Source organism: Primulina eburnea, chromosome 8 (assembly GCF_022965805.1).
Source record: "Primulina eburnea isolate SZY01 chromosome 8, ASM2296580v1, whole genome shotgun sequence".
Taxonomy (NCBI): domain Eukaryota; kingdom Viridiplantae; phylum Streptophyta; class Magnoliopsida; order Lamiales; family Gesneriaceae; genus Primulina; species Primulina eburnea.
The window spans coordinates 15472199-15497474 of record NC_133108.1 but is presented as its reverse complement, the minus strand read 5'-3'; the positions used below and the strand labels follow the sequence as shown (position 1 = coordinate 15497474).

The window sequence follows — 25276 nt, the reverse complement described above, 5'->3', positions numbered from 1 at the left end:
TTACAGCAAATCTATCTTCCTGGAAACTAGTGTCTCGACACTGTCAACTCGTTTGTTAATAGAATCTTGAGTTGCAGTGAGGCTCAATGATATCCCCTTATTCTTCTGAATTTCTTCAACTGCAAATGAGAGAGATGTAACAACAGTTTGGATAGCTTTCAGCTTTTCAGAATTGAACTGTTGAGAGTCTTCTAATTTGAGAGTGTGAGACAGTTGCGTATTCTGAATTTTTGAGATGGCTGAGAGCATCTGATTCATACTGTCCTGCATATTCTGAATCTCTTCGAGAACAAGATCAAAATCTGATGAAGATGGAGGAGGAGACTGATGAGAGGCTCCTGGTTCTCTTGTGGTGTGTTCAGAAATGACTAAAGCTTGGTCAGTTGAGACTGTATCAGCAACATTCTGAACTGGAACATCAGTTACAATGATTTCTCCTTGAACTGGAGGCGATGAGGGTGGATTCTGATCAGCAGAAGAATTGGCTTGATGAATAGCAGATGGTGATGAAACCAAAACTGGTGCCTCTAAAGGATGAACTTGAGAATCAATCGGCACATCAGTTGAAATATCTTGTTCAGCAGATAGATCTTGCTGAACTGGTTCTTCTGAAGAGATGGTGACCTCTGGATTGATTTGATCAGCAGAGTGATCAACTGGATTAGACATAGGTTCACTCAATTTGGTATCCTGCACCACTGCTTGGATAATTTCCTAAATGTTTGCAAAGGAAAGCTCGGCTTCAGTGTACATTTGATGTTCAGCAGGAGAAGATTGAGGCATATCCTGAACTGGCTCTTCAGTTGGAACAAGAACCTGTTTAGTGGATGGTTTTTACTGCAAAGAAGACGGTTCTTCAACTTTTTCCTCTTCATCATCATCTGAATCTCCTTGATGAAAAACTAACTCTTGATCTGTTTCCCAAAATTTTATCTGAGATTGTAACCCAAACAGATCAGTGTCTAGCTGAGTAATTACTGCTTGATCAGCATACGCAGTAGGATTCGTTGGAACGTAGTTAGCCTTCAGTTTATTAAGAATTTGTGCTAACTTCTTTGCTCTCATCTTATCAAACAAATAAGTTTTTCTTTCCATAGCCTGAGCAATTGTGGTAGCTTTCATCGTTCTTAGAACAAATTCTTCCAATTTGATGAAGGTGTTCAGCTGGGATTTCTTCTTCAGTTGCTTGGCAAAAACTTGTGTACGAAAAGCTGTCCAAGCATCATAGGATTGAATTTTTGAAGCTGTAAAACTATTAACCTTTGCCCAAACAAGGTCAATATGTGTCTGAATGGCATTGGATGGTCTGGGCTCTTCAATCAGCTTACCCTTGCCTTTACCAGTACTCAGAATGTGAGGGATTTCCAATCCTGTTCGATTTGATTCCACCAGTGTTGCGACTTTGATTGTTGCACTCCCAAGAGCAGGTTGTCCACAAGTAATATAATTCGGTGAGTCCGAATATCGTATCCACAGGGAAGCAAAAGTAATTACAAGTCCACTATAATGTCTTTTTGTTTTTGTTTTTATTTTTGTTTTTGTTTCTTTTTAATTTTAATTGAATCTTTAATGGGTAAATTTTAATTGTTCAAATTTTAATTTAAGTAGTTGAGATTAAAGGATCCACTCTTGGCATTTTAATAAAATTAACATTAATGAACAATATTGAAATCCACTTAATAAAATGGTTCCAATATATTAAATAATCATATTTATATTATGTTATATATTATTATCTTATAAGTATATAATATATACCAAAACTTATAAATGTGGTCAAGTATTTATTGTGCTATATATATATTTGTAAACACTAAATCAAGGTTCCCACTTTAAATGGTTGGTAAAACCAAACTAACATTTAAATGGTACCAAGAAAATATTATTATGATATATTTATATATAGTAAATCAAGGAATCCAAGTTAAATGGTTGGTAAAACCAAACTAACATTTAAATGGTTCCAAGAATTTAATATTATAATATATTTATATATAATAACTCAAGGCATCCACTTTAAATGGTTGGTAATACCAAACTAACATTTAAATGGTTCCAAGAATTTAGTGTAACATATAGCAACAATAAATCAAAACTCCCACTTATAAGTAGGGTATAAAAATACTTAAAGAAATAAATATAACATAAACAATAAATAATGATTAAATAATATAAAACATAGATTCTTACCTTATAATAACCTTATTATCATGCCAAGAGTTTCACCTTATCATCTCAACTTTAGGAAGTTAGCTATTCATTATTCAAAGTGTAAAACTTTGAATATGAAATTAACATGCTAATTATATTTAAATGAAGAAATAAAAGAAAAATATAGAGAGAAATATTATGAACTCAAAGATTTGTTCATAGAATGAGGGATATCTCAATACATTACAATACACCCCTATTTATAGCCAAATTTGGGGAGACAACCACAAATAAAATATTATTTTTTACACAAAAGTCTTCATTGGTGTTCCAAGAAATTAATATTATATTACACATCACTTTTGAAGGTCTTCTTCTTCGAATTTGCTTCTTCACATAAAATGAAACATGTGGATAATTGAGTTATCTAGTTGTGGTATTTTTTTCAGAATATTTGACCAAGTAATTTGAGAGATATGGTCAAAATACTAGAGCATGGTAAAACTGCCACTCCTTTGGTAACTTTAATTGTTGCTTAATTTGATCCCAATTGTGAAAGGATTTTTATCTCATGCTTGCCATCAATATTGTAGATATTAACATCAACTTTCTACAGGTCTAAGAATCATCTTAATCCCATTTGCAATGCCAAGTTTATTCTTCTTTTATCGAACCTGTAAAAATAGTAAAAACTTATAATTACACAACAACTTATATTTTATACAATTTATTATAAAACATATAATATTTAAACATTTAATAAAACAAAAACTATATATTTATATTATAAAACATTTAATTAATGTACAATTTTTATGTTTATCACACCTCCAACCAGCTTATTGCTAGTCCCTAGCAATTTAAGCGTTAATAGCAATACAAAACATATTGATTAATTTAAATAGAAATGTAATCAAAACTATCTAAGTGTTTAAATTAAATTTGAAAACTGTCAAAGTTATATCAAGATCATCATAATTATAATTTATGAAATAATTTGAGATGATTAATTCAAAGCTTATTTCAGGTAGTTAAGTGTACACGGCCTTCAGAAATTCCTAGTAAGAGTTTCAACTCCATATCCTCACAGGTTAATAAATGTTTCAATTTATGGCAACGATTTCTCTCATGAAGTTGGAATACAGATAAATGCTCAGAAAAATGGTTTATAGAATGCAGACAGACAAACGAGCCAAACTAATCAAAAGATAGGAAATCCATTGATTTAAAATCCAGTTGTTCTTATTATATATATATTTTTTTTCCTGATTTTTTTTTTTACATCATGGAATCAAACTAAGTTTATGATTCTTGACCACATATTTATTTAATTTGTACAATGTATTTCTCTCTCTCTTTCTTTTTTTTTTTTTATGAGAGAAAAATGGGTCGCAGCATATAACTTAAATTACATAAATCTTCAACATCTTTCTTTCTTTTTTTTTCTTCGCTTCTTTTTTTTTTTTTTTCAGGAAATATCAATTTTTTTTTTCAAAATAAGAACTCAAGATCTAAACAATTGATAGCCTCTCCGATGATCAATAAAGGCTCGCAAGCTGTTTTCTCAATCCTCTCCACTCACTCACAAAATATGTGTGAGTTTAAAATTTTAGGCACTCTTATAAGGTATATCTTGGGCCATATACTTTAATACCTGATTTTATCACAATGGTTAATCGCTCAAAAAGATTTCATAAATCATATTTTTATATTGATCAGAATATTAAAATTGACATTTTTTTTCAAATAAAAATTTAAACATTCTTAAATAGATTAATGCATATTCTAATTTAAATCTTTCAAAAATGTAATGTATAACATTTTTGCGAAAATTACTAAGATACAAACAATAAACATGATTTTATTTTAAAATAATATATATTTTTTAATTTTTTAATTTTTTTTAAATATTTTTTATATAAGTTTGTTCTCCCCCCAATCAGAATATGACATTGTCCCTAATGTCAAAATAACTAGTAATAAAGAGTGCATAATGAAAGAGATATCACCTGGAATTTTATTGAAGATAACAAACTGAAACAAATGCAAACCAATCCACGACTTTTGAATCAATGATCCAACTTCCTTTTCTTACTGCTTGATTGCAACCAATTGATCTTTGTTATCATCGGATCTGGCTTATGAACAAAAGCTTCCAAATCATCAATTAATTGATCGGCAGTCGAAGCACAGATGAGCATCCGTCGTGAATTTTCTGAAATGAAATTCTGTTCCATAGCTTTATCAAGAAATGTCAACAAACTGTCATAATAATTATTGATATTCAACAAGCCCACAGGTTTATTATGGATATTAAGTTGTGCCCAAGAAACAGTGTGAAAAATTTCTTCTAATGTACCAAAACCACCTGGTAGTGCGATAAAAGCATCAGAATTTTCAATCATTTGAGTGATTCTTTCATACATAGAAGAAACTTTTAATTCCTCCCCAATCGTAACACCTGTAATATTTCCTTCAGCTAAAGCTATAGGAATAATACCCAAAACCTGACTACCTCCAAGATGAGCAGATGTTGAAACAGATCCCATTAACCCAATATTACCTCCCCCATATACCAAGTGAATTTTTCTCTCAGCCAATATCTTTTCAAGATTATTCGCTGCTTCTACAAACACTTCATTTTTTCCAGGACTCGACCCACAAAATACACAAATATTTTTCAATGTTTGTGCAGAGGATCCAGCCATGTTTTTACTTTCTTTTTTTTTTCTGCGAAAATAGAGAGAAAGATGAGAGATTTTATAGGGGTAATATGTTATCATGACAAAACTATGGGTCACAGCTGTAAACAGAATAAATAGTAAAAACAATAATGACACACATGCATATAAACAGTAGTGTGATTGTGGCTCACAATTTTCCTCTGGTTTTACGTCCAGAAACGGCTTCAACGCCTTCTATGAGTCGAGGATATGCTTCCCATCCAATTTTCTTATAAATTGGCAAACAGGGTCTTTTTTAGTCAGATTCCCAAGACTATGACGCTTATCTTGAAATTGTTTCCATAAACGGAGAAGTTCAATATGCACATGTGCACTAGAATGCGTCTCAAGAGTCAATAAGATGTTATCCAAAGACTCCTTACTCAGCCCATTCTTAATGAAACCAATTTTATCTTCTCTGTTATCGGAAACACATCCCAAAGATCTGCATCGTTTGTCACAAGTCCATCTTGCACACTTATGACAAACCCCTAAACTTTTTGCCCTTCGTTTTTTCGCATAAGTGCTTTTTCCTAATCCAGGCAAATACCAAATGAGCAATGATTGTGGAACTTCTCCTCCTAATCGGACCTTAGCTTCAATTACAAGACGAATATCTTCTGGAATTCCTTTTTGCATTAGCAATCTCAATCTTTCACACCTTCCTGCATAAATTTTTCTTAGAACATTTTCAGAAACAGAGGGAAAATATTTACAAATTTTTGAGAGAATTTCATCCATTTTGAAAAGAAATGATTTTTTTTTTATTTTTGTATCAGCAATTGTGGGAAACTGATTTAACCGACTATGAGAGTCACGGAGTACCGTTATCCGCCATTTAACCGGGAAAATAAAAAGATTAAGGAAACCTGAAATAAAAACAAACAAAATTAAATGCAACATAAAAATTTAAGGATCAGAAAGGGAAATAAACTCTTCTTGAAAGATTTCATTTTCCAAAAATGGTTTAAGCCTTTGTCCATTCACTTTAAAAACATCACCATTTTTAGGATTTTCAATATCCACAGCTCCATAAGGATACACATGCTTTACAACATATGGGCCTGTCCATCTTGATCGTAATTTTCCTGGGAATATGTGAAGTCGAGAATTATAAAGCAAAACTTTTTTACCAATCTCAAAAGATTTTCTAAGAATTGTTTTATCATGAATTGATTTGATTTTTGCTTTATAAATCCTTGAATTCTCATACGCATCATTTCTGAGTTCATCAAGTTCATTAAGTTGCAATTTACGCAATTTGTTGGCATCATCCATGCTTGAATTTAAAGTTTTGATCGCCCAATAAGCTTTATGTTCCAATTCTACAGGCAAATGACAATGTTTTCCATAAACCAACCTATAGGGAGACATATTCAATGATGTTTTAAAAGCTGTTCGATATGCCCAAAGTGCATCATTAAGTCGCAGAGACCAATCTTTTCTATTTGAGTTAACAGTTTTTTCCAAAATTTGCTTTATCTCCCTATTAGCTAATTCAACTTGTCTATTTGTTTGAGGATGATAAGGAGTAGTTACTTTGTGAGTAATACCATATTTTTTCATTAATGAAGCAAATGGTTTATTAACAAAGTGAGTTCCCCCATCACTTATCATAGCTCGAGGAATTCCGAATCTACTAAAAATATTTTCTTTCAAAAATTTGATGACGATTTTATGATCATTTGTTCGACATGGAATTGCCTCTATCCATTTGGAAACATAATCAACTGCAACTAAAATATATAAGTATCCAAACGACGGTGGGAAAGGTCCCATAAAATCAATTCCCCAACAGTCAAAGATTTCAATTTCAATGATAGGATTCAAAGGCATCATGTTTCTTTTTGAAATTGCACCCAATTTTTGACAATTTTCACTTATCTTGCAGATTTCGTGGGTGTCTTTAAACAAAGTGGGCCAATAAAATCCACACTGCAAAATTTTTGCAGCCGTTTTCTTTGAAGAAAAATGTCCTCCGCATGCTTCTGAATGACAAAATTTAATGACACTACTTACCTCATTGTCGGGTATGCAACGTCGAAAAATTTGATCTGGACAGTACTTGAACAGATACGGATCATCCCAATAAAAGTTTTTTACCTCATTCAAAAATTTTCTCTTATCTTGGGAACTCCATTGCGGTGGCATTTTTCCTGTCACAAGAAAATTTACTATGTTAGCAAACCAAGGTGTAGTAGTAACTGAAAATAGATGTTCATCAGGAAAATTATCGTTAATTGGTGTCATTTCAAAAGATGATCCTGTTACTAGTCTCGATAAATGATCGGCTACGACATTCTCGGTTCCTTTTTTATCTTTGATCACAATGTCAAATTCTTGGAGTAACAAAATCCATCGTATCAGTCGTGGCTTTGCATCATGTTTCGTCAACAAATATCTAATAGCAGAATGATCAGTAAACACAATAGTCGTTGATCCAATCAAATAAGAACGAAATTTATCTAATGCAAATATTACAGCAAGTAGTTCTTTTTCAGTTGTGGAGTAATTCATTTGAGCATTGTTTAAAGTTCTACTTGCATAATATATAACATAAGGCTTACCGTTTCTTCTTTGACCCAGTACTGCACCGACTGCATAATCACTCGCGTCGCACATGATTTCAAATGGTAAAGACCAATCAGGAGGTTGCATGATAGGAGCTGATGTTAAATGTCGAATGATTTTATCAAAAGCATTTTGACATTCTTGAGTCCACTCAAATGCAGTGTCTTTTGTTAAGAGGTTACAAATGGGTTTAGAGATTAAACTAAAGTCCTTTATAAACCTCCTATAAAATCCAGCATGTCCCAAAAATGAGCGAATTTCTTTAATGGTTTTTGGAGGGGGTAAATTGGCAATGACATCAACTTTTGCTTTATCAACTTCTATTCCATGAGATGACACGACATGTCCCAAAACAATTCCAGAAGTAATCATGTAATGACATTTTTCCCAATTTAAAATAAGACCTTTTTCCTCGCATCTTTTTAAAACATTTTCCAAATTTTCAAGACAATTATCAAATGTATTCCCAAAGACAGTTAAATCATCCATGAAAATTTCCAAACAATTTTCAACCATGTCGCAAAAAATGCTTAGCATACATCTTTGAAATGTTGCTGGGGCATTGCATAATCCAAATGGCATCCTTCTAAATGCAAATGTTCCAAAAGGACATGTGAATGTAGTTTTATCTTGATCTTCGAGTGCAATGGGAATTTGATAATAGCCTGAATATCCGTCAAGAAAACAGTAGTAGGGATGACCAGCTACTCTTTCTAAAATTTGATCCAAAAATGGTAATGGAAAATGATCTTTTCTAGTGACATCATTTAATTTTCTATAGTCAATACACATCCGCCAACTAGATGGGACTCGACTTGTTAACAATTCACCTTTTTCATTTTTTATCACTGTGATGCCAGATTTTTTTGGAACTACTTGTGTTGGGCTTACCCACTTACTATCAGAAATAGGGTAGATAATCCCAACATCAAGTAGTTTGAGAACTTCAGTTTTCACAACATCTTTCATGTGTGGATTTAATCTCCTTTGTGGTTGTTGAGATGTTTTTGCATTTTCTTCTAAGTGAATTTTGTGTGTGCAAATTAGTGGATTAATGCCCTTGAGATCTTTTAGTGTCCAACCAATTGCATTTTTATGTCTTTTAAGCATATCAACTAATTTACCTTCTTGATCACTTTCCAGTTTGGAAGAAATTACCACTGGATATGTTTCATCTTCTCCAAGAAATGCATACTTCAATTCTTCTGGCAAGGGTTTTAACTCCAATATTGGTGGTTCGTCTTTGTTCTCATATTTTGCATCAAATTCTTTCTCTGATCCTGTTAACGAGTGATACCTGATAAAATCATCAAGATCAATTTCAATATTTTCTTTAACAGTTTCAATTGAACAAATATCTAATTGATCACGAGTACTCCCTTCTTGAATGTTTTCTTCCACAAGAGTTTCAATAAGATTTTCATCTTCACTTTCATCTCCTTTGTCATGTGGTTGCTTACAAAGATTAAAAACATTGAGCTCCAAGGTCATGTTACCAAATGACAACTTCATTATTCCATTCCTGCAATTTATAAGAGCATTAGAAGTTGCTAAAAATGGACGACCCGAAATTACAGGAATTGCATTACAAGCTTCGATAGGTTGTGTATCTAAAACTATGAAATCGACAGGATATACAAAGTTATCAACTTGGACCAACACGTCTTCTACCATACCTCTTGGCACTTTAACAGATCTATCAGCAAGTAAAAGTGTTACCGAAGTAGGTTTTAACTCGCCTAGATTGAGTTCTTGATAAACTGAATATGGAAGTAAATTAACACTAGCTCCAAGATCAAGCAAGGCTTTTTTAATCTTTCGTTCTCCAATAATACATGAAATAGTCGGACAACCAGGGTCTTTGTATTTCAAAGCATTATTATTTTGAATGATTGCACTTACTTGTTCTGCTAAAAATGCTTTCTTTTTCACATTCAATTTTCTTTTCACAGTGCACAAGTCTTTCAAAAATTTGGCATATGATGGTACCTGTTTTATTGCATCTAATAAAGGAATATTAACTTTTACTTGTTTAAAAATATCATATATATCAGAATTCAAATTTGATTTTTTTGTATTTTTCAATGCATGAGGGAATGGTGGTGACACTGTCTGTTGAACCTCCTCTTCGCAAGTTATGGGTTCCACTTCCTTACCCTTTGGAGTTGATTTATCATCATCTTCACAAGGTTCAAGAATGGATTTTTCCACAACCTTACCACTTCGAAGGGTAATAACAGATTTTACCTGATCCATCGGTTGAGTTGCAGAAGTTCCAGTTTTTGTATGATGATCCTTGGGATTAGGCAAAGGTTGTGAAGGAAATTTACCTTTCTCATGAACATTAAGTGCAGATGCAAATTTAGCAAGAGTATCTTTCAAATCTGTCATGGTTTGAGCAGTTTGAGTATTGATAGACTCTTGCTTTGCAATGAAAGAATTCAATGTATCTTCCAAATTTCTTTTCGGTGGAGGAACATAAGGTGCATAATTTTGAAAATTTTGTTGATTTTGAAAATGTGGTTGCAGAAATTGTGCAGCATTATCATTCCTCCAACTAAAATTTGGATGGTTTCGCCAACCTGGATTGTAATTTTGAGAAAATGGTTCAAAATTTGGCCTTTTGAAATTGTTCAAAACATTGGCTTGTTCATGGAGACATTCTTTAAAAGAGGGCAAAGTGGGACAATCTTTTGTAAAATGATCACTTGTGTCACAGATGTGACACACAATTTCTTGAACAGATTTTAATTGACCATTCTTTTTCAATTCAAGTGCCTCAACTTTTCTTGCCAAAGAGGTAAATCTAGCTTGAAGATCATGTTCATCTTTGAGAGTGTACATACCTCCACCAGATGTAGGAGATTGAATCTTGTTTGATGGTTTGATAGTACCTATAGTGTCCCAATTTTGAGCATTTTCAAGCTAATGAATCGAGATACTCAATTGCCTCATTTGGATCTTTATCTTCAAATGTTCCATTACACATAAATTCAACCATTTGCCTATCTTTAGGTGTTAAGCCTTCATAAAATTGAGAAACAACTCTCCAAATTTCAAAACCATGATGTGGACAAAGATTAAGCAATTCTTTGTATCTATCCCAACATTGATAAAAAGTTTCTCCTTGTTTTTTAGTGAAAGTGATGATTTGCCTTTTGAAAGAATTTGTTCTATGAGATGGAAAAAACTTTTTCAAAAATTGTTGTTGCAATTCATCCCAAGTTCGAATGGATCCCGATCTAAGATTTTGTAGCCAAGTTTTAGCTTTATCTTTTAAAGAAAAAGGAAAAAGCTTAAGTCGAATGGTGTTCATGCTACAATTTAGATCATTATATGTGTTGCACACTTCTTCAAACTCTCGTAAATGCATGTATGGATTTTCAGAATCTAAGCCATGAAAGTTGGGTAAAAGTTGGATAATATCAGGCTTAAAATTGAAATGAGATGCATCAGGGGGAGAAACTAGACATGAAGGTGCACTAGTACGTGTAGGATTCATGTGATCTCTAAATGTTCTTCGTCTATCATGATCATGTTGAGATTGAATTTCATCTTGATTTTCTTGGATGGGTTCTTCCGCCATGTTTTGTAAAAATAAAGGGTTATTTCGAATGAGTAGACCACTAAGTGTACGTGACCAAATGCTCATGCAAATGCAAAAGAAAAAGAAAAAAAAACACACAAAAGCAATAAAAATTCAAATAAAGAAAAATAAACCATAAACAAAATTAAATAGACTTGAAATTAAATTATGCTTCCCCGGCAACGGCGCCAAAAACTTGTTGCGACTTTGATTGTTGCACTCCCAAGAGCAGGTTGTCCACAAGTAATATAATTCGGTGAGTCCGAATATCGTATCCACAGGGAAGCAAAGGTAATTACAAGTCCACTATAATGTCTTTTTGTTTTTGTTTTTGTTTCTTTTTAATTTTAATTGAATCTTTAATGGGTAAATTTTAATTGTTCAAATTTTAATTTAAGTAGTTGAGATTAAAGGATCCACTCTTGGCATTTTAATAAAATTAACATTAATGAACAATATTGAAATCCACTTAATAAAATGGTTCCAATATATTAAATAATCATATTTATATTATGTTATATATTATTATCTTATAAGTATATAATATATACCAAAACTTATAAATGTGGTCAAGTATTTATTGTGCTATATATATATTTGTAAACACTAAATCAAGGTTCCCACTTTAAATGGTTGGTAAAACCAAACTAACAATTAAATGGTACCAAGAAAATATTATTATGATATATTTATATATAGTAAATCAAGGAATCCAAGTTAAATGGTTGGTAAAACCAAACTAACATTTAAATGGTTCCAAGAATTTAATATTATAATATATTTATATATAATAACTCAAGGCATCCACTTTAAATGGTTGGTAATATCAAACTAACATTTAAATGGTTCCAAGAATTTAGTGTAACATATAGCAACAATAAATCAAAACTCCCAATTATAAGTAGGGTATAAAAATACTTAAAGAAATAAATATAACATAAACAATAAATAATGATTAAATAATATAAAACATAGATTCTTACCTTATAATAACCTTATTATCATGCCAAGAGTTTCACCTTATCATCTCAACTTTAGGAAGTTAGCTATTCATTATTCAAAATGTAAAACTTTGAATATGAAATTAACATGCTAATTATATTTAAATGAAGAAATAAAAGAAAAATATAGAGAGAAATATTATGAACTCAAAGATTTGTTCATAGAATGAGGGATATCTCAATACATTACAATACACCCCTATTTATAGCCAAATTTGGGGAGACAACCACAAATAAAATATTATTTTTTACACAAAAGTCTTCATTGGTGTTCCAAGAAATTAATATTATATTACACATCACTTTTGAAGGTCTTCTTCTTCGAATTTGCTTCTTCACATAAAATGAAACATGTGGATAATTGAGTTGTCTAGTTGTGGTATTTTTTTCAAAATATTTGACCAAGTAATTTGAGAGATATGGTCAAAATACTAGAGCATGGTAAAACTGCCACTCCTTTGGTAACTTTAATTGTTGCTTAATTTGATCCCAATTGTGAAAGGATTTTTGTAATAGCCGAGCCCGGTGTATGGTACGATTTAAGTTTCGTTTGTTATTTGGGATATTTGATTAGATGTTCAGAGTTGTATTTTTGGGCTATAGTATTGTTAGTTTTATTGTCTTGAGGTGTTAGTTGATGTTGGTTGTTCGTTTCAGAGTTTCGGATCGATTCTAGTTGCATGGGAATAGTGCTTGGCCGTGGCTTGAGTGCACCCGCGCTCTTAACTGGAGTGCCCCCGCGGTGTACTGTGCTGTTTTGGAGTTGGAATGCCGTGAGCACACCGCACCCGCGGTGATGTAGAGACCGCCCCTGCGGTAGAGACCGCACCCGCGCTGCTTGTGTCGCCGCACCCGCGCTGTTCGTGTTCCAGAATTTTTGAGAATGCCGTAACCATTGCGCACCCGCGGTGCTTAGAGGAGCGCACCCGCGGTGAAGGTATGGGCGAGTTTTTAAGCTACTTTTTGGAGTGGTTGGCCATACTTTCCCTTTCTTTTCTCCTCCATTCTCGACTTTTCTCTCCATTTCAAGGGTTTTCAGTCATTTCTTTCCTTTCCTATCTTCGATTCAGGCGTTTGTTTGGAATTTCGACTTGAGTTCGACGTTCTCCTTGGTGCTAGGAAGCTTGGGTAAGCTTTTGGTGCGATTCTGTTAAGGTTGTAAATTAAGAGTTGTTTAGGTTGGTTGTTTATGTGGATTTATGGATTATTTAGCTTGTAATCTTGGATATTTAGTTGATATTGGTGTTATTTGTGGATTATTTGTTGTAGGTGGTGATCAAGAGCTAAGTTGAGGTGTTTGTTGTGGTTTGTAAGTGGAAATTCATTCCTTTTGCTCACATGATTTTATATGTATGTGTTTCAAAGAGTTTATTGTGTTATTCCCTTTCATTTGATCCATAGTATGTATTGTTATATGTATTGGAGGCATTGTATGTCTCATTATTGATTAAAGGGAATACAAAGAGATATATAGAGTTCAAAGTGATTGTTAAAACCAGAGAAGAGTTTAAATGTTTTCGGATTGATAAATACATAGTCAGAGATTGCATGCAATATTAGATGATCATCGCCTATAGGCTTATATCCCTCAGAGTTATCGGTATTTATATCGATTTGGGATACGAGCACCCCAGAGCAGAGATACTATTGATATCAATCCCCAGAGCAAAAGAGAAATACCATCATATTTTTATGCTATTGCTATGTTATTGATATTCAGAGTTTACAGTTCAGAGTTGATGGTATTTATGATTTCAAAGAGATGTTTTACAGAGTTATTGTTCATTGTTATATAAGAGTTCCACTTGCTGAGATTTATTCTCATTTCAGTTATTTTCATGTGATGCAGATCAGAGTGGTGCCTCGGGACGTTGACTGTAGATCGGGGGTCATATGCATACACCGTTGGAAGGAGGATTTTGGCATGATCATAGGAATGATGTTTTGTTTTTGTTATGTCATTTAAATGATCATGTATTTATTTTGTAAAGATAATTGATGAAATGTATTTTGAAACTCCTTCCGTATATTTTAAAGAGAAAATTTTATTTCCGCTGCGTATTTATTTTAAAAGAGGATCGGGGTGTCACATTTAGTGGTATCAGAGCGGTGTTCTTCGGACCAATGCATATGACTTCGTCTACTTTCAACTGTCCGGGTATGTTTTCTTTGCATCTATCTATTGTTATGTATTGATTGGTGTCTTGTGAGCATTGTAGAGTAGAGGATGCCTCCTAAGCGTAAGGCGTCAGAGGGGGAGGATAGTTCGTCCTCGAGAGTTGTCGACGAGTTCGGCAAGTTACTGAAGGAGCAGGCTAAGGTTCACAGTGAGCAGATCCAGCAGTTGCTTAGACTGCAAGGAGCAGGCCAGGGCAGAGGCCAAGGTAGAGGGCAGGTTGCTCCAGCTGCAGTTGGTTCTGATGCTATCTTTTCTGCGTTTAAGAGGATGGATCCACCCGAGTTTCCAGGCAGCTCCGATCCTTTAGCTGCAGTAGAGTGGGTCAAGGCTTTGGAGGCGATTTTTGATCATCTCCACTATGAGGACAGAGACCGTATCAGTTGTGCTGTTTTCATGCTGGTTAAAGCTGCACGTTTGTGGTGGAATGCGACCAAGGTTGGCATTGATGTTTCTACTTTGAAGTGGTCTGAGTTTACTGAGCTTTTCTACGACAAGTACTTTCCTGATGCACTGCGAGCGAGGAAGGTCACAGAGTTCTTGGAGCTTCGTCAGGGGAGCTTGAATGTGGACGAGTATATTCTCAGGTTCGAGGAGGGTTGCCTTTTTGCTCCATACATTGCTACCAGTGATAAAGATAAAGGCGCTCACTTCATTCGAGGCCTTAGAGCAGAGATCAGGCGTGATATCAATATGTCCAAGGCTGTGACTTTCAAAGAGATTGTGTCCAAGGCGTTGCTAGCAGAGCAGGACGAGAAGGATATCGCCAGGGAGAGACAGGCGAGGCACCAGGCTAATGTTCAAAGAGGCCAGAGTTCAGGTCAGCGTGGCAGAGATCGATTCAAGGGGAAGGGCAAGGTGGATCAGAGTCCTAGGCCACCGTCAGTGCCAGTTGCTCCGTCTGATTCTGAGAGATCTTTGTGTCCCAAGTGTGGCAGACCTCATCGTGGAGAGTGTAGATTTGGCACTCGTTCTTGTTATCGTTGTGGCATGCCAGGCCATATTTCCAGAGATTGTCCTAGGGGAGCTAGCCAGGAGAAGGTGCAGGGTCGTATCTTTTCGATGACCAAGGAAGGTATTAATCGTAATTCTTCTGTAATCTCTAGTTCCATTTTAATTTCAGGCAGAGTAGCTACTACTTTGATTGATACTGGTGCTACTCATTCTTTTATGTCTGAATTGTTTTTGAGATCTTTGGGTATAGTTCCTTCTGTTATTCCCCTTCAGCTTAGTGTTGTTTTGCATTCGGGAGATGTTTTGTGCCCGACTTCCATAGTGTATGCGTGCCCCGTTCGTTTTGTTGATCGAGAGGTCTTTGCTGATTTGATTGTGATCCCGATGGTTGCCTTTGATGTTATTCTTGGCATGGATTGGCTGTCGACCTATCGTGCTGTTATTGATTGCGTTGCTAAGACGGTGACTTTTGCAGATGATGGCCAGGGAGGAGTTCTCGCCAGCTCAGGTACTTCGCTGGTCCTTCCTTTTATTTCGTGTCTTGATGCTGAGAGGCTATTGTGTAGAGGTTGTGATGTTTTTCTAGCATCTGTTGTGGATATGGATAGACTGATTAAGTTGAATATTGATGATATTGATGTGGTGAGGGAGTTTGCGGATGTGTTTGAGGATGATGTTCCGGGTTTGCCGCCGGATAGAGATGTAGAGTTTGTTATTGATCTTGCTCCAGGTACGGTTCCTATTTCTAAGGCTCCGTATAGGATGGCTCCTACCGAGATGAAAGAGTTGAAGACGCAGTTGCAGGATCTTCTAGATAAGGGTTTCATTCGTCCGAGTTCTTCGCCTTGGGGAGCTCCGGTTCTATTTGTTAAGAAGAAGGACGGGTCTTTGCGTCTGTGTATCGATTACAGAGAGCTCAACAAAGTGACGATCAAGAACAAGTATCCGTTGCCACGGATTGACGATCTATTTGACCAACTCCAGGGTGCCACTGTTTTCTCGAAGATTGATCTTCGGTCTGGCTACTATCAGTTGAAGGTTAGGGAGTCTGATATCCCTAAGACGGCTTTCAGGACCAGGTATGGTCACTATGAGTTTCTCGTGATGTCTTTTGGTTTGACCAATGCCCCTTCTGTTTTCATGGACCTGATGAACCGTGTGTTCAAGCCGTATTTGGATAGCTTCGTCATTGTCTTTATCGACGATATATTGATCTATTCCAAGACCAGAGAGCTTCATTCAGAGCATCTCAGAGTTGTTCTCCAGTTGCTGAGAGAGCGGAGGTTGTTTGCTAAGTTGAAGAAGTGTGAGTTTTGGCTGGATCAGATTTCTTTTCTAGGCCATGTCGTTTCGAGGGATGGCATTGCTGTTGATCCGATGAAGATAGAGGCGATTCAGAAGTGGCCTATTCCTACGACTGTTTCAGAGGTACGCAGTTTCCTTGGTTTGGCGGGTTATTATCGTCGTTTCATTTCGGATTTTTCCAAGATTGCCCTGCCATTGTCCAATCTGACAAGGAAGACTGTGAAGTTCGAGTGGTCTATAGATTGCCAGAGCGCATTTCAGGAGTTGAAGGATAGATTGACGTCAGCTCCTATTCTCGCATTGCCCAGTGGTTCAGAGGATTTTGTGGTTTTTACCGATGCGTCGAAGAAGGGTCTCGGTGCAGTGTTGATGCAGAGAGGTAAGGTCATTGCCTATGCTTCTCGCCAGTTGAAGGATTATGAGAAGAATTATCCGACGCACGATTTGGAGCTAGCAGCTGTGGTTTTCGCCCTTAAGATTTGGAGACATTATCTGTATGGCGAAAAAGTGTGAGATCTTCACAGACCACAAGAGTTTGAAGTATCTGTTCTCGCAGAAAGAGCTCAATATGCGACAGAGGAGGTGGTTAGAGCTTGTCAAGGATTACGATGTAACTATCAGTTATCACCCAGGAAAGGCGAATGTTGTGGCTGATGCTTTAAGCCGCAAGTCGAGTGTTTCATTGAGTTCTTTGATTCAGAGACCGTTGCTGATGGATTTGCAGAGAGAGGATATTGATCTGGTGATTCCAGGCACCATTGCTCGTCTTTCAGCGTTAGTTATTCGATCTTCATTGACGGACAGGATTCGTAGAGAGCAGTCGACTGATGTTCAGTTGACAGAGTTGAGAGATAGAGCAGAGATTAGAGGTAATTCAGAGTTTGCCTTGAATGGTGATGGTTTGGTGACTTTCAGAGGTCGTATTTGTGTTCCTGTTGGCGATGATATTCGTAGAGATATTCTGACAGAGGCTCATACCGCGCCGTATTCGATTCATCCAGGCAGTACGAAGATGTATCAGGATCTTCGTCGACTCTACTGGTGGCCAGGTATGAAGAAGGATGTTGCCGTGTTCATTTCTCAGTGCCTTACTTGTCAGCAGGTGAAGATTGAGCACCAGAGACCTGCTGGGACATTGTTGTCGTTGCCGATTCCTCAGTGGAAGTGGGAGCATATTACGATGGATTTCGTGACTGGTCTTCCCAGAGTGCGGAGAGGTTTCAATTCTATTTGGGTTATCGTTGATAGATTGACTAAGTCAGCGCACTTTCTTCCAGTCAAGACGACGTATTCGATGAACCAGTATGCCGAGGACTACATAGCAGAGATTGTCAGACTTCATGGTGTCCCTGTGTCGATCGTGTCTGATCGTGACCCCAGATTTACTTCAGAGTTTTGGAAGAGTTTGCACAGAGCTATGGGTTCGCGATTAGCGTTCAGTACAGCCTATCATCCTCAGAGTGATGGTCAGTCAGAGAGAGTCATTCAGATTCTTGAGGATATGCTCAGAGCGTGTACTATTGACTTTCCAGGTAGCTGGGATTCTTTGTTGCCTTTGGCTGAGTTCACTTATAATAATAGCTACCAGGCGACGATTGGCATGGCACCGTATGAGGCACTTTATGGCAGGAAGTGCAGGTCTCCCTTGTATTGGGACGAGGTTGGTGAGAGGAAGATGTTGGGACCAGAGTTGGTCCAGCAGACTGCTGATGTTGTTGCTGTTATCAGAGAAAGGATGAAGACTGCCCAGTCCAGACAGAAGAGCTATGCAGATGTTCGTCGCAGACCTTTGCAGTTCGAGGTTGGCGACCACGTGTTTCTGAAGATAGCACCTCTCAAGGGTGTGATGCGATTTGGCAAGAAGGGCAAGTTGAGTCCTAGATTTATTGGTCCATTCGAGATATTGGACAGAGTTGGCGATCGAGCCTACAGATTAGCCCTACCTCCAGATCTTGACAGAGTTCATAATGTGTTTCACGTTTCGATGCTCAGGAAGTATGTTACAGATCCTTCCCATGTTCTACGCCATGAGCCATTGGACTTGACGCCGAATTTGACATATCAAGAGATTCCGATTCAGATTTTGGATCGCACAGTTAGAGTTCTGAGGAACAAAGAGATCGGCATTGTCAAAGTTCTTTGGAGGAACCATTTGTTAGAGGAGGCTACGTGGGAACCAGAGGATGAGATGAGAGAGAAGTATCCTGAGTTGTTCGTGCTGTGACGTCAATTTCGCGGACGAAATTCCCTTAAGGGGGGGAGATTGTAATAGCCGAGCCCGGTGTATGGTACGATTTAAGTTTCGTTTGTTATTTGGGATATTTGATTAGATGTTCAGAGTTGTATTTTTGGGCTATAGTATTGTTAGTTTTATTGTCTTGAGGTGTTAGTTGATGTTGGTTGTTCGTTTCAGAGTTTCGGATCGATTCTAGTTGCATGGGAATAGTGCTTGGCCGTGGCTTGAGTGCACCCGCGCTCTTAACTGGAGTGCCCCCGCGGTGTACTGTGCTGTTTTGGAGTTGGAATGCCGTGAGCACACCGCACCCGCGGTGATGTAGAGACCGCCCCTGCGGTAGAGACCGCACCCGCGCTGCTTGCGTCGCCGCACCCGCGCTGTTCGTGTTCCAGAATTTTTGAGAATGCCGTAACCATTGCGCACCCGCGGTGCTTAGAGGAGCGCACCCGCGGTGAAGGTATGGGCGAGTTTTTAAGCTACTTTTTGGAGTGGTTGGCCATACTTTCCCTTTCTTTTCTCCTCCATTCTCGACTTTTCTCTCCATTTCAAGGGTTTTCAGTCATTTCTTTCCTTTCCTATCTTCGATTCAGGCGTTTGTTTGGAATTTCGACTTGAGTTCGACGTTCTCCTTGGTGCTAGGAAGCTTGGGTAAGCTTTTGGTGCGATTCTGTTAAGGTTGTAAATTAAGAGTTGTTTAGGTTGGTTGTTTATGTGGATTTATGGATTATTTAGCTTGTAATCTTGGATATTTAGTTGATATTGGTGTTATTTGTGGATTATTTGTTGTAGGTGGTGATCAAGAGCTAAGTTGAGGTGTTTGTTGTGGTTTGTAAGTGGAAATTCATTCCTTTTGCTCACATGATTTTATATGTATGTGTTTCAAAGAGTTTATTGTGTTATTCCCTTTCATTTGATCCATAGTATGTATTGTTATATGTATTGGAGGCATTGTATGTCTCATTATTGATTAAAGGGAATACAAAGAGATATATAGAGTTCAAAGTGATTGTTAAAACCAGAGAAGAGTTTAAATGTTTTCGGATTGATAAATACATAGTCAGAGATTGCATGCAATATTAGATGATCATCGCCTATAGGCTTATATCCCTCAGAGTTATCGGTATTTATATCGATTTGGGATACGAGCACCCCAGAGCAGAGATACTATTGATATCAATCCCCAGAGCAAAAGAGAAATACCATCATATTTTTATGCTATTGCTATGTTATTGATATTCAGAGTTTACAGTTCAGAGTTGATGGTATTTATGATTTCAAAGAGATGTTTTACAGAGTTATTGTTCATTGTTATATAAGAGTTCCACTTGCTGAGATTTATTCTCATTTCAGTTATTTTCATGTGATGCAGATCAGAGTGGTGCCTCGGGACGTTGACTGTAGATCGGGGGTCATATGCATACACCGTTGGAAGGAGGATTTTGGCATGATCATAGGAATGATGTTTTGTTTTTGTTATGTCATTTAAATGATCATGTATTTATTTTGTAAAGATAATTGATGAAATGTATTTTGAAACTCCTTCCGTATATTTTAAAGAGAAAATTTTATTTTCGCTGCGTATTTATTTTAAAAGAGGATCGGGGTGTCACAATTTTTATCTCATGCTTGCCATCAATATTGTAGATATTAACATCAACTTTCTACAGGTCCAAGAATCATCTTAATCCCATTTGCAATGCCAAGTTTATTCTTCTTTTATCGAACCTGTAAAAATAGTAAAAACTTATAATTACACAACAACTTATATTTTATACAATTTATTATGAAACATATAATATTTAAACATTTAATAAAACAAAAACTATATATTTATATTATAAAACATTTAATTAATGTACAATTTTTATGTTTATCAACCAGCTCTATAAATTTTATACCTTTGGGTCGAGCAGGTGCCACACTAGTAGGGCGAGTGATCTGGATCAGAGGAGCTTTGGTCCTAACTGATTCTTTTTTGGCACCAACTGAAGCTTCTGGTGGAATGATCTTCAGAGGGACTGCTTCTATAGGCCGCTGAACACCTGAAGAAATTGGCTTGTTAGAAGGAATGGATTCCTCTGTAGTTGTTGATTTAATCCTTTGGGTTCTTGGCTTTTTGGCAATTTGTGGGGATGGAGTTTTCTCTGTATCAGATGCACTCAAAACTAATTTTCTCTTTGCTACCTTCAGTTGGGCCAATGTCTTGGCCTTCTTTACTGATTTTGGGGCTGCTTGATGAGTCCCAATCTCCTGTTTGATCTCGAAAAACTGAGCAGGAGAAATGTCCAATTTGGTCTTGAGTGGCTGAGTGTTCTTCGCATTGAAGAATTTGAATTTTGATGATTTTTCTGAATCATCAGCCACTAACCACTTTATTTTCAGCAGATAGCTGAGTTGCACTGTAAAACCCTTGGACTGTTTGGAAGACAGAAACATATTCTTCAAAATATTGAATGTAAGATGTTTCCAGTTGAATTTTCGCTCAGCCATAATGATTGAAATGGCTTGAAATTTCTCCAATGTGAGTGCAGCAAAAGATCCAGCCTTCGCCAAAAGCCCTTTGGCAACTACATCAGCATGTAACTGAACCTCATACTTCAGCTCCTTCTTTGGATCGGAAACTTTGATTTTCCGTCCATCAGCAGAGAGTGCGGTTTGCATTTCTTCAATATCAGAAGCTTTAACATCCGTGAGGTGTGCCAATCCATCAGAAGGTAAAGAAAATAATTCTCCAAAGGAGTCTTCAGTGATGGTCAGCAACTGACCATTGACAGTAGAAACTATGTTTCCATCAGAGTTGACCATACCAGTAGAGTAGAATTCTTGAAGCTCTTTGGAGTAGATTTCTTGGGATGATTTTCCCAAGAATGTCCTTAATCCAGCAGTTTCCAGTTTTTGAAAAACTTTCTTGACATCCGCATCACCGAAGGATATAATTGATCCGAAATTGATAGCCATTGCATTTAGCATATAAGCGGGACTTGGAGTTGCCATTTAGAACTGAGTGAATTCTTGAAAAGAAATTGAAGGATGAAATTTGTTCTTGCTCTCAAAAGTTTGTGGATAAACGTAAGGTAAAACTGAAATGGAGCGGGGAATGGTACATATGTACGTGACTATTCAAATTCTGGACACGTGTCAGTCCATAGAAATTTTGAATTACAACGTGTGTACGTGTGCTGTAAGCGTGTGTAATTTAACGGTTCAAAAAGTGTCCACGTTTCTACTAATCATTTGCTGAAGGATAGCATTTAATGCTTGAAGAACAGTCGCGTCACTTGATTTGGAATATAATATGATTAATTAGTTAACTTATATGAGAAGATTAGTGAAATATTCAACTGAACGATTAGTTGTAACACTGTGTCCTTTCAGTTGGGAATTTACTAACAATTGTCTTCTCAGTTAACCTCTTAAAACCATTATTCCCCCTTAATTGGTGCATAAAAATTATTTAAGCGAATAAATAAATATCAGAGACATTATTTGTTGCTGAAACATTGACGACCTTTCAGCTTCCTTGATAGTCTGCTATAAATAGAAATAACATTGTTAGTTTCAGTCATATTGGTGAAAGAAAGAGAAAATATTCAAGACAAAAAAATGACAGATGCGAGTTGCTCGAGTGTTTCGCAATTTTCTCTGGAAGCTAGGAAGGCTGCTATCGAAGATGAAGCCTTCTACACTAGTCTTCCCTACTGGGAAAAGTTACAGGAGCTTGCGTTCCTGTATAATTCTGGAGAGGCTACCACTCCCAGACTGGTGGCACAGTTGGCAGAAGTGCGGGAGCGCTTGAATATAGCTGTGTGGGTGGACGTCTTTAAAGATTGTCATATCTATCAGCTGATGCTCCAAAAGGAACTAGAGATTCTTAATCGCATAGCTTCTTCTCACAGCTTTTGTAAGACGTCTGCCTCAGCTCTATCAGTTTGGTTGAGAATGTGGATAGACGATGTAGAGGAAAAGTATGAAAATGTAATCCAAGCGAATATTTATCGTTGAATGAAATATTTATTTTGATGTAACTTTGTTTTTCTTTCATCACTTGAGAGTCATATGAATAAACAACTAATTGAAGAATCAGTAAATGACAGTAAAGGTGAAAGATCAATTACGAATCAAGACAACAATAACAACTGATTAGGATAGATCAATTAATCCAAGTATATTGCGAAAATGATAAAACTTAGTCTCAGCCAGTGGTTTGGTGAAGATATCAGCTGCTTGCTGCTCAGTTGAGACATATTCCAGTCTGATGTCCTTCTTCAGGGCATGACCTCTGATGAAGTGATATCTGACATCTATGTGCTTGGTTCTGGAGTGAAGAACTGGATTATAGGTGATGGCAATTGTACTTGTATTATCACAAAATATTGGCGATTCTTTAGCATCAATTCCATAATCTCTCAGTTGTTGCTGAATCTAGAGCAGTTGAGCACGGCAGCTTCCAGGAGCAAGATATTCTGTTTCAGTTGTGGAAGTTGCTATGGATGTTTGCTTCTTGCTGAACCATGAGATTAGTTTGTCCCCTAGAAACTAACATGATCCACTAGTACTTTTACGATCAAGCTTACATCCTGCATAATCTGCATCTGAATATCCAACTAAATTGAAAGATGAATCTTTAGAATACCATAACCAAATATTTTGTGTGCTCTTAAGATATTTCAAAATACGCTTGGCAGCTGCAAAGTGTGATTGCATAGGATTTGCTTGAAATCTAGCACACATGCATACAACAAATACAATATCAGGGCGACTAGCAGTTATGTACAATAATGAACCTATTAAACCTCTGTAAAGTGTCGTCTCAACTGATATTCCCCCTGGATCAGTGTCCAGTTTTACTGATGAGCTCATGGGAGTACTTGCAGCTGAACATGATTCCATTCCAAACTTCTTCAGTAGTTCCTTCGTGTATTTAGTTTGACTAATGAAGGTACCGGACTCCAGTTGCTTCACTTGTAATCCAAGAAAAAATGTCAGTTCACCCATCATGCTCATTTCAAATTTCTCCTGCATTAACTTATCAAACTTCTCGCATAATTTGTGGGTTAGTTGACCCAAAAATAATGTCATCAACATAAATTTGAACGAGTAGAATGTGATCATTCTTGGAAAATTTGAACAATGTCTTATCAACTGATCCAACAGAAAAATCGTGATCAGTTAGAAATTTTGAAAGAGTTTCATACCAAGCTCTTGGAGCTTGTTTAAGACCATATAAGGCATTGTTCAAATGGTAGACATGATCAGGAAGGTGATGATTGACAAAACCTGGAGGTTGTTCAACATAGACTTCTTCCTGCAACTGGCCATTCAGAAATGCACTCTTTACATCCATTTGATAGACTTTGAAGTTTTTTAATGAAGCATAAGCAAGGAATATTCTGATTGCCTCCGGTCTTGCAACTGGTGCATATGTTTCATCGTAATCAATTCATTCTTCTTGCCTATATTCTTGTGCTACTAGCCTTGCTTTGTTGCGCACAATGAACCATCTTCGTTCAGTTTGTTCATGTACACCCATTTTGTACCTATAACAGTTTTTGAAATTGGTCTTGGAACTAAGTTCCAGACATTGTTATGGATAAACTGATTTAGCTCCTCTTGCATTGCATTTATCCAGTTTGGATCAACAAGAGCTTCATCAGTCTTCTTGGGTTTTAGTTGTGATACAAAAGCTGAATGAATGAATAGATTGAGCATCTGATTTCTTGTTCTCACTGGATCAGATGGTTTACCTATTACCAACTCTGGAGGATGTGATTTCTTCCATCTGAGTTCAGCATTTATTGCTTCTGAATCAGCAACTGCTTCTGTGGGCAACTGAACGTTTTCAGTTTAAGTTGGAGCAGTTTCAGTTGGTAACTGAATGTCATTTGGTTGCTCTATTAACTGATCATTAGGAACAGCTTCTGGTTCTCCTGGTTGATCTAATACTTCTGGTTCAAGTGTTTGGAGGTTGCTTTGATTGGTATGGATGTCTTCATCATCATCATCATCATCCAAGCTTATATCTTTAAATCTATCAGCTAGCTCAACTTGATCAGTTGGCTTATTAGCTAGTACAGTTTCATCAAAAACAACATGGATAGATTCCTCAACATTTAAAGTATTTTTGTTGAAGATTCTCTAAGCTTTACTCACTGAAGAATAACCAAGAAATATTCCTTCTGCAGATTTAGCATCAAAGGCTTTTGAGTGAGTTTTACCTTTGACAAGTATAAAACATCTGCAGCCGAATATTTTGAAGTAGGAAACCACACTTTTTCTTCCATGCCAGATCTCATAAGGTGTTTTCATATGATTCTTATTAATCATTGATCTGTTTTGAGTGTAACACGCAGTGTTCACTGCCTCTGTCCAAAACCTTTGAGAGATACTAGAATCAGCAAGCATTGTTCTAGCAGCCTCTTTGAGGGTCCGATTTCTCCTTTCAGCTACACCATTTTGCTGAGGAGTTCTAGCTGCTGAAAGCTCATGCTTGATTCCGGTATTCTCTAAATAATTTGAAAGAATTTGATTGATAAATGCAGTTCCCCGATCGGATCTGACTCTATCAATTCCAAC

General features: G+C 36.5%; 1 protein-coding gene across 1 annotated transcript; it reads right to left on the bottom strand.

Moving 5' to 3' along the window:
* LOC140839037 (uncharacterized) lies at positions 1-21697 on the bottom strand. Its single transcript, XM_073205667.1, has 8 exons — positions 21511-21697; positions 21072-21142; positions 20602-20953; positions 8570-10135; positions 6895-7030; positions 6088-6282; positions 862-1126; positions 1-405 (listed from the first exon to the last, which is right to left on the bottom strand). The coding sequence occupies exons 1-8, from the start codon at positions 21695-21697 to the stop codon at positions 1-3; spliced, it is 3177 nt and encodes a 1058-aa protein (XP_073061768.1).
* Positions 21698-25276: the final 3579 nt, after the last annotated feature.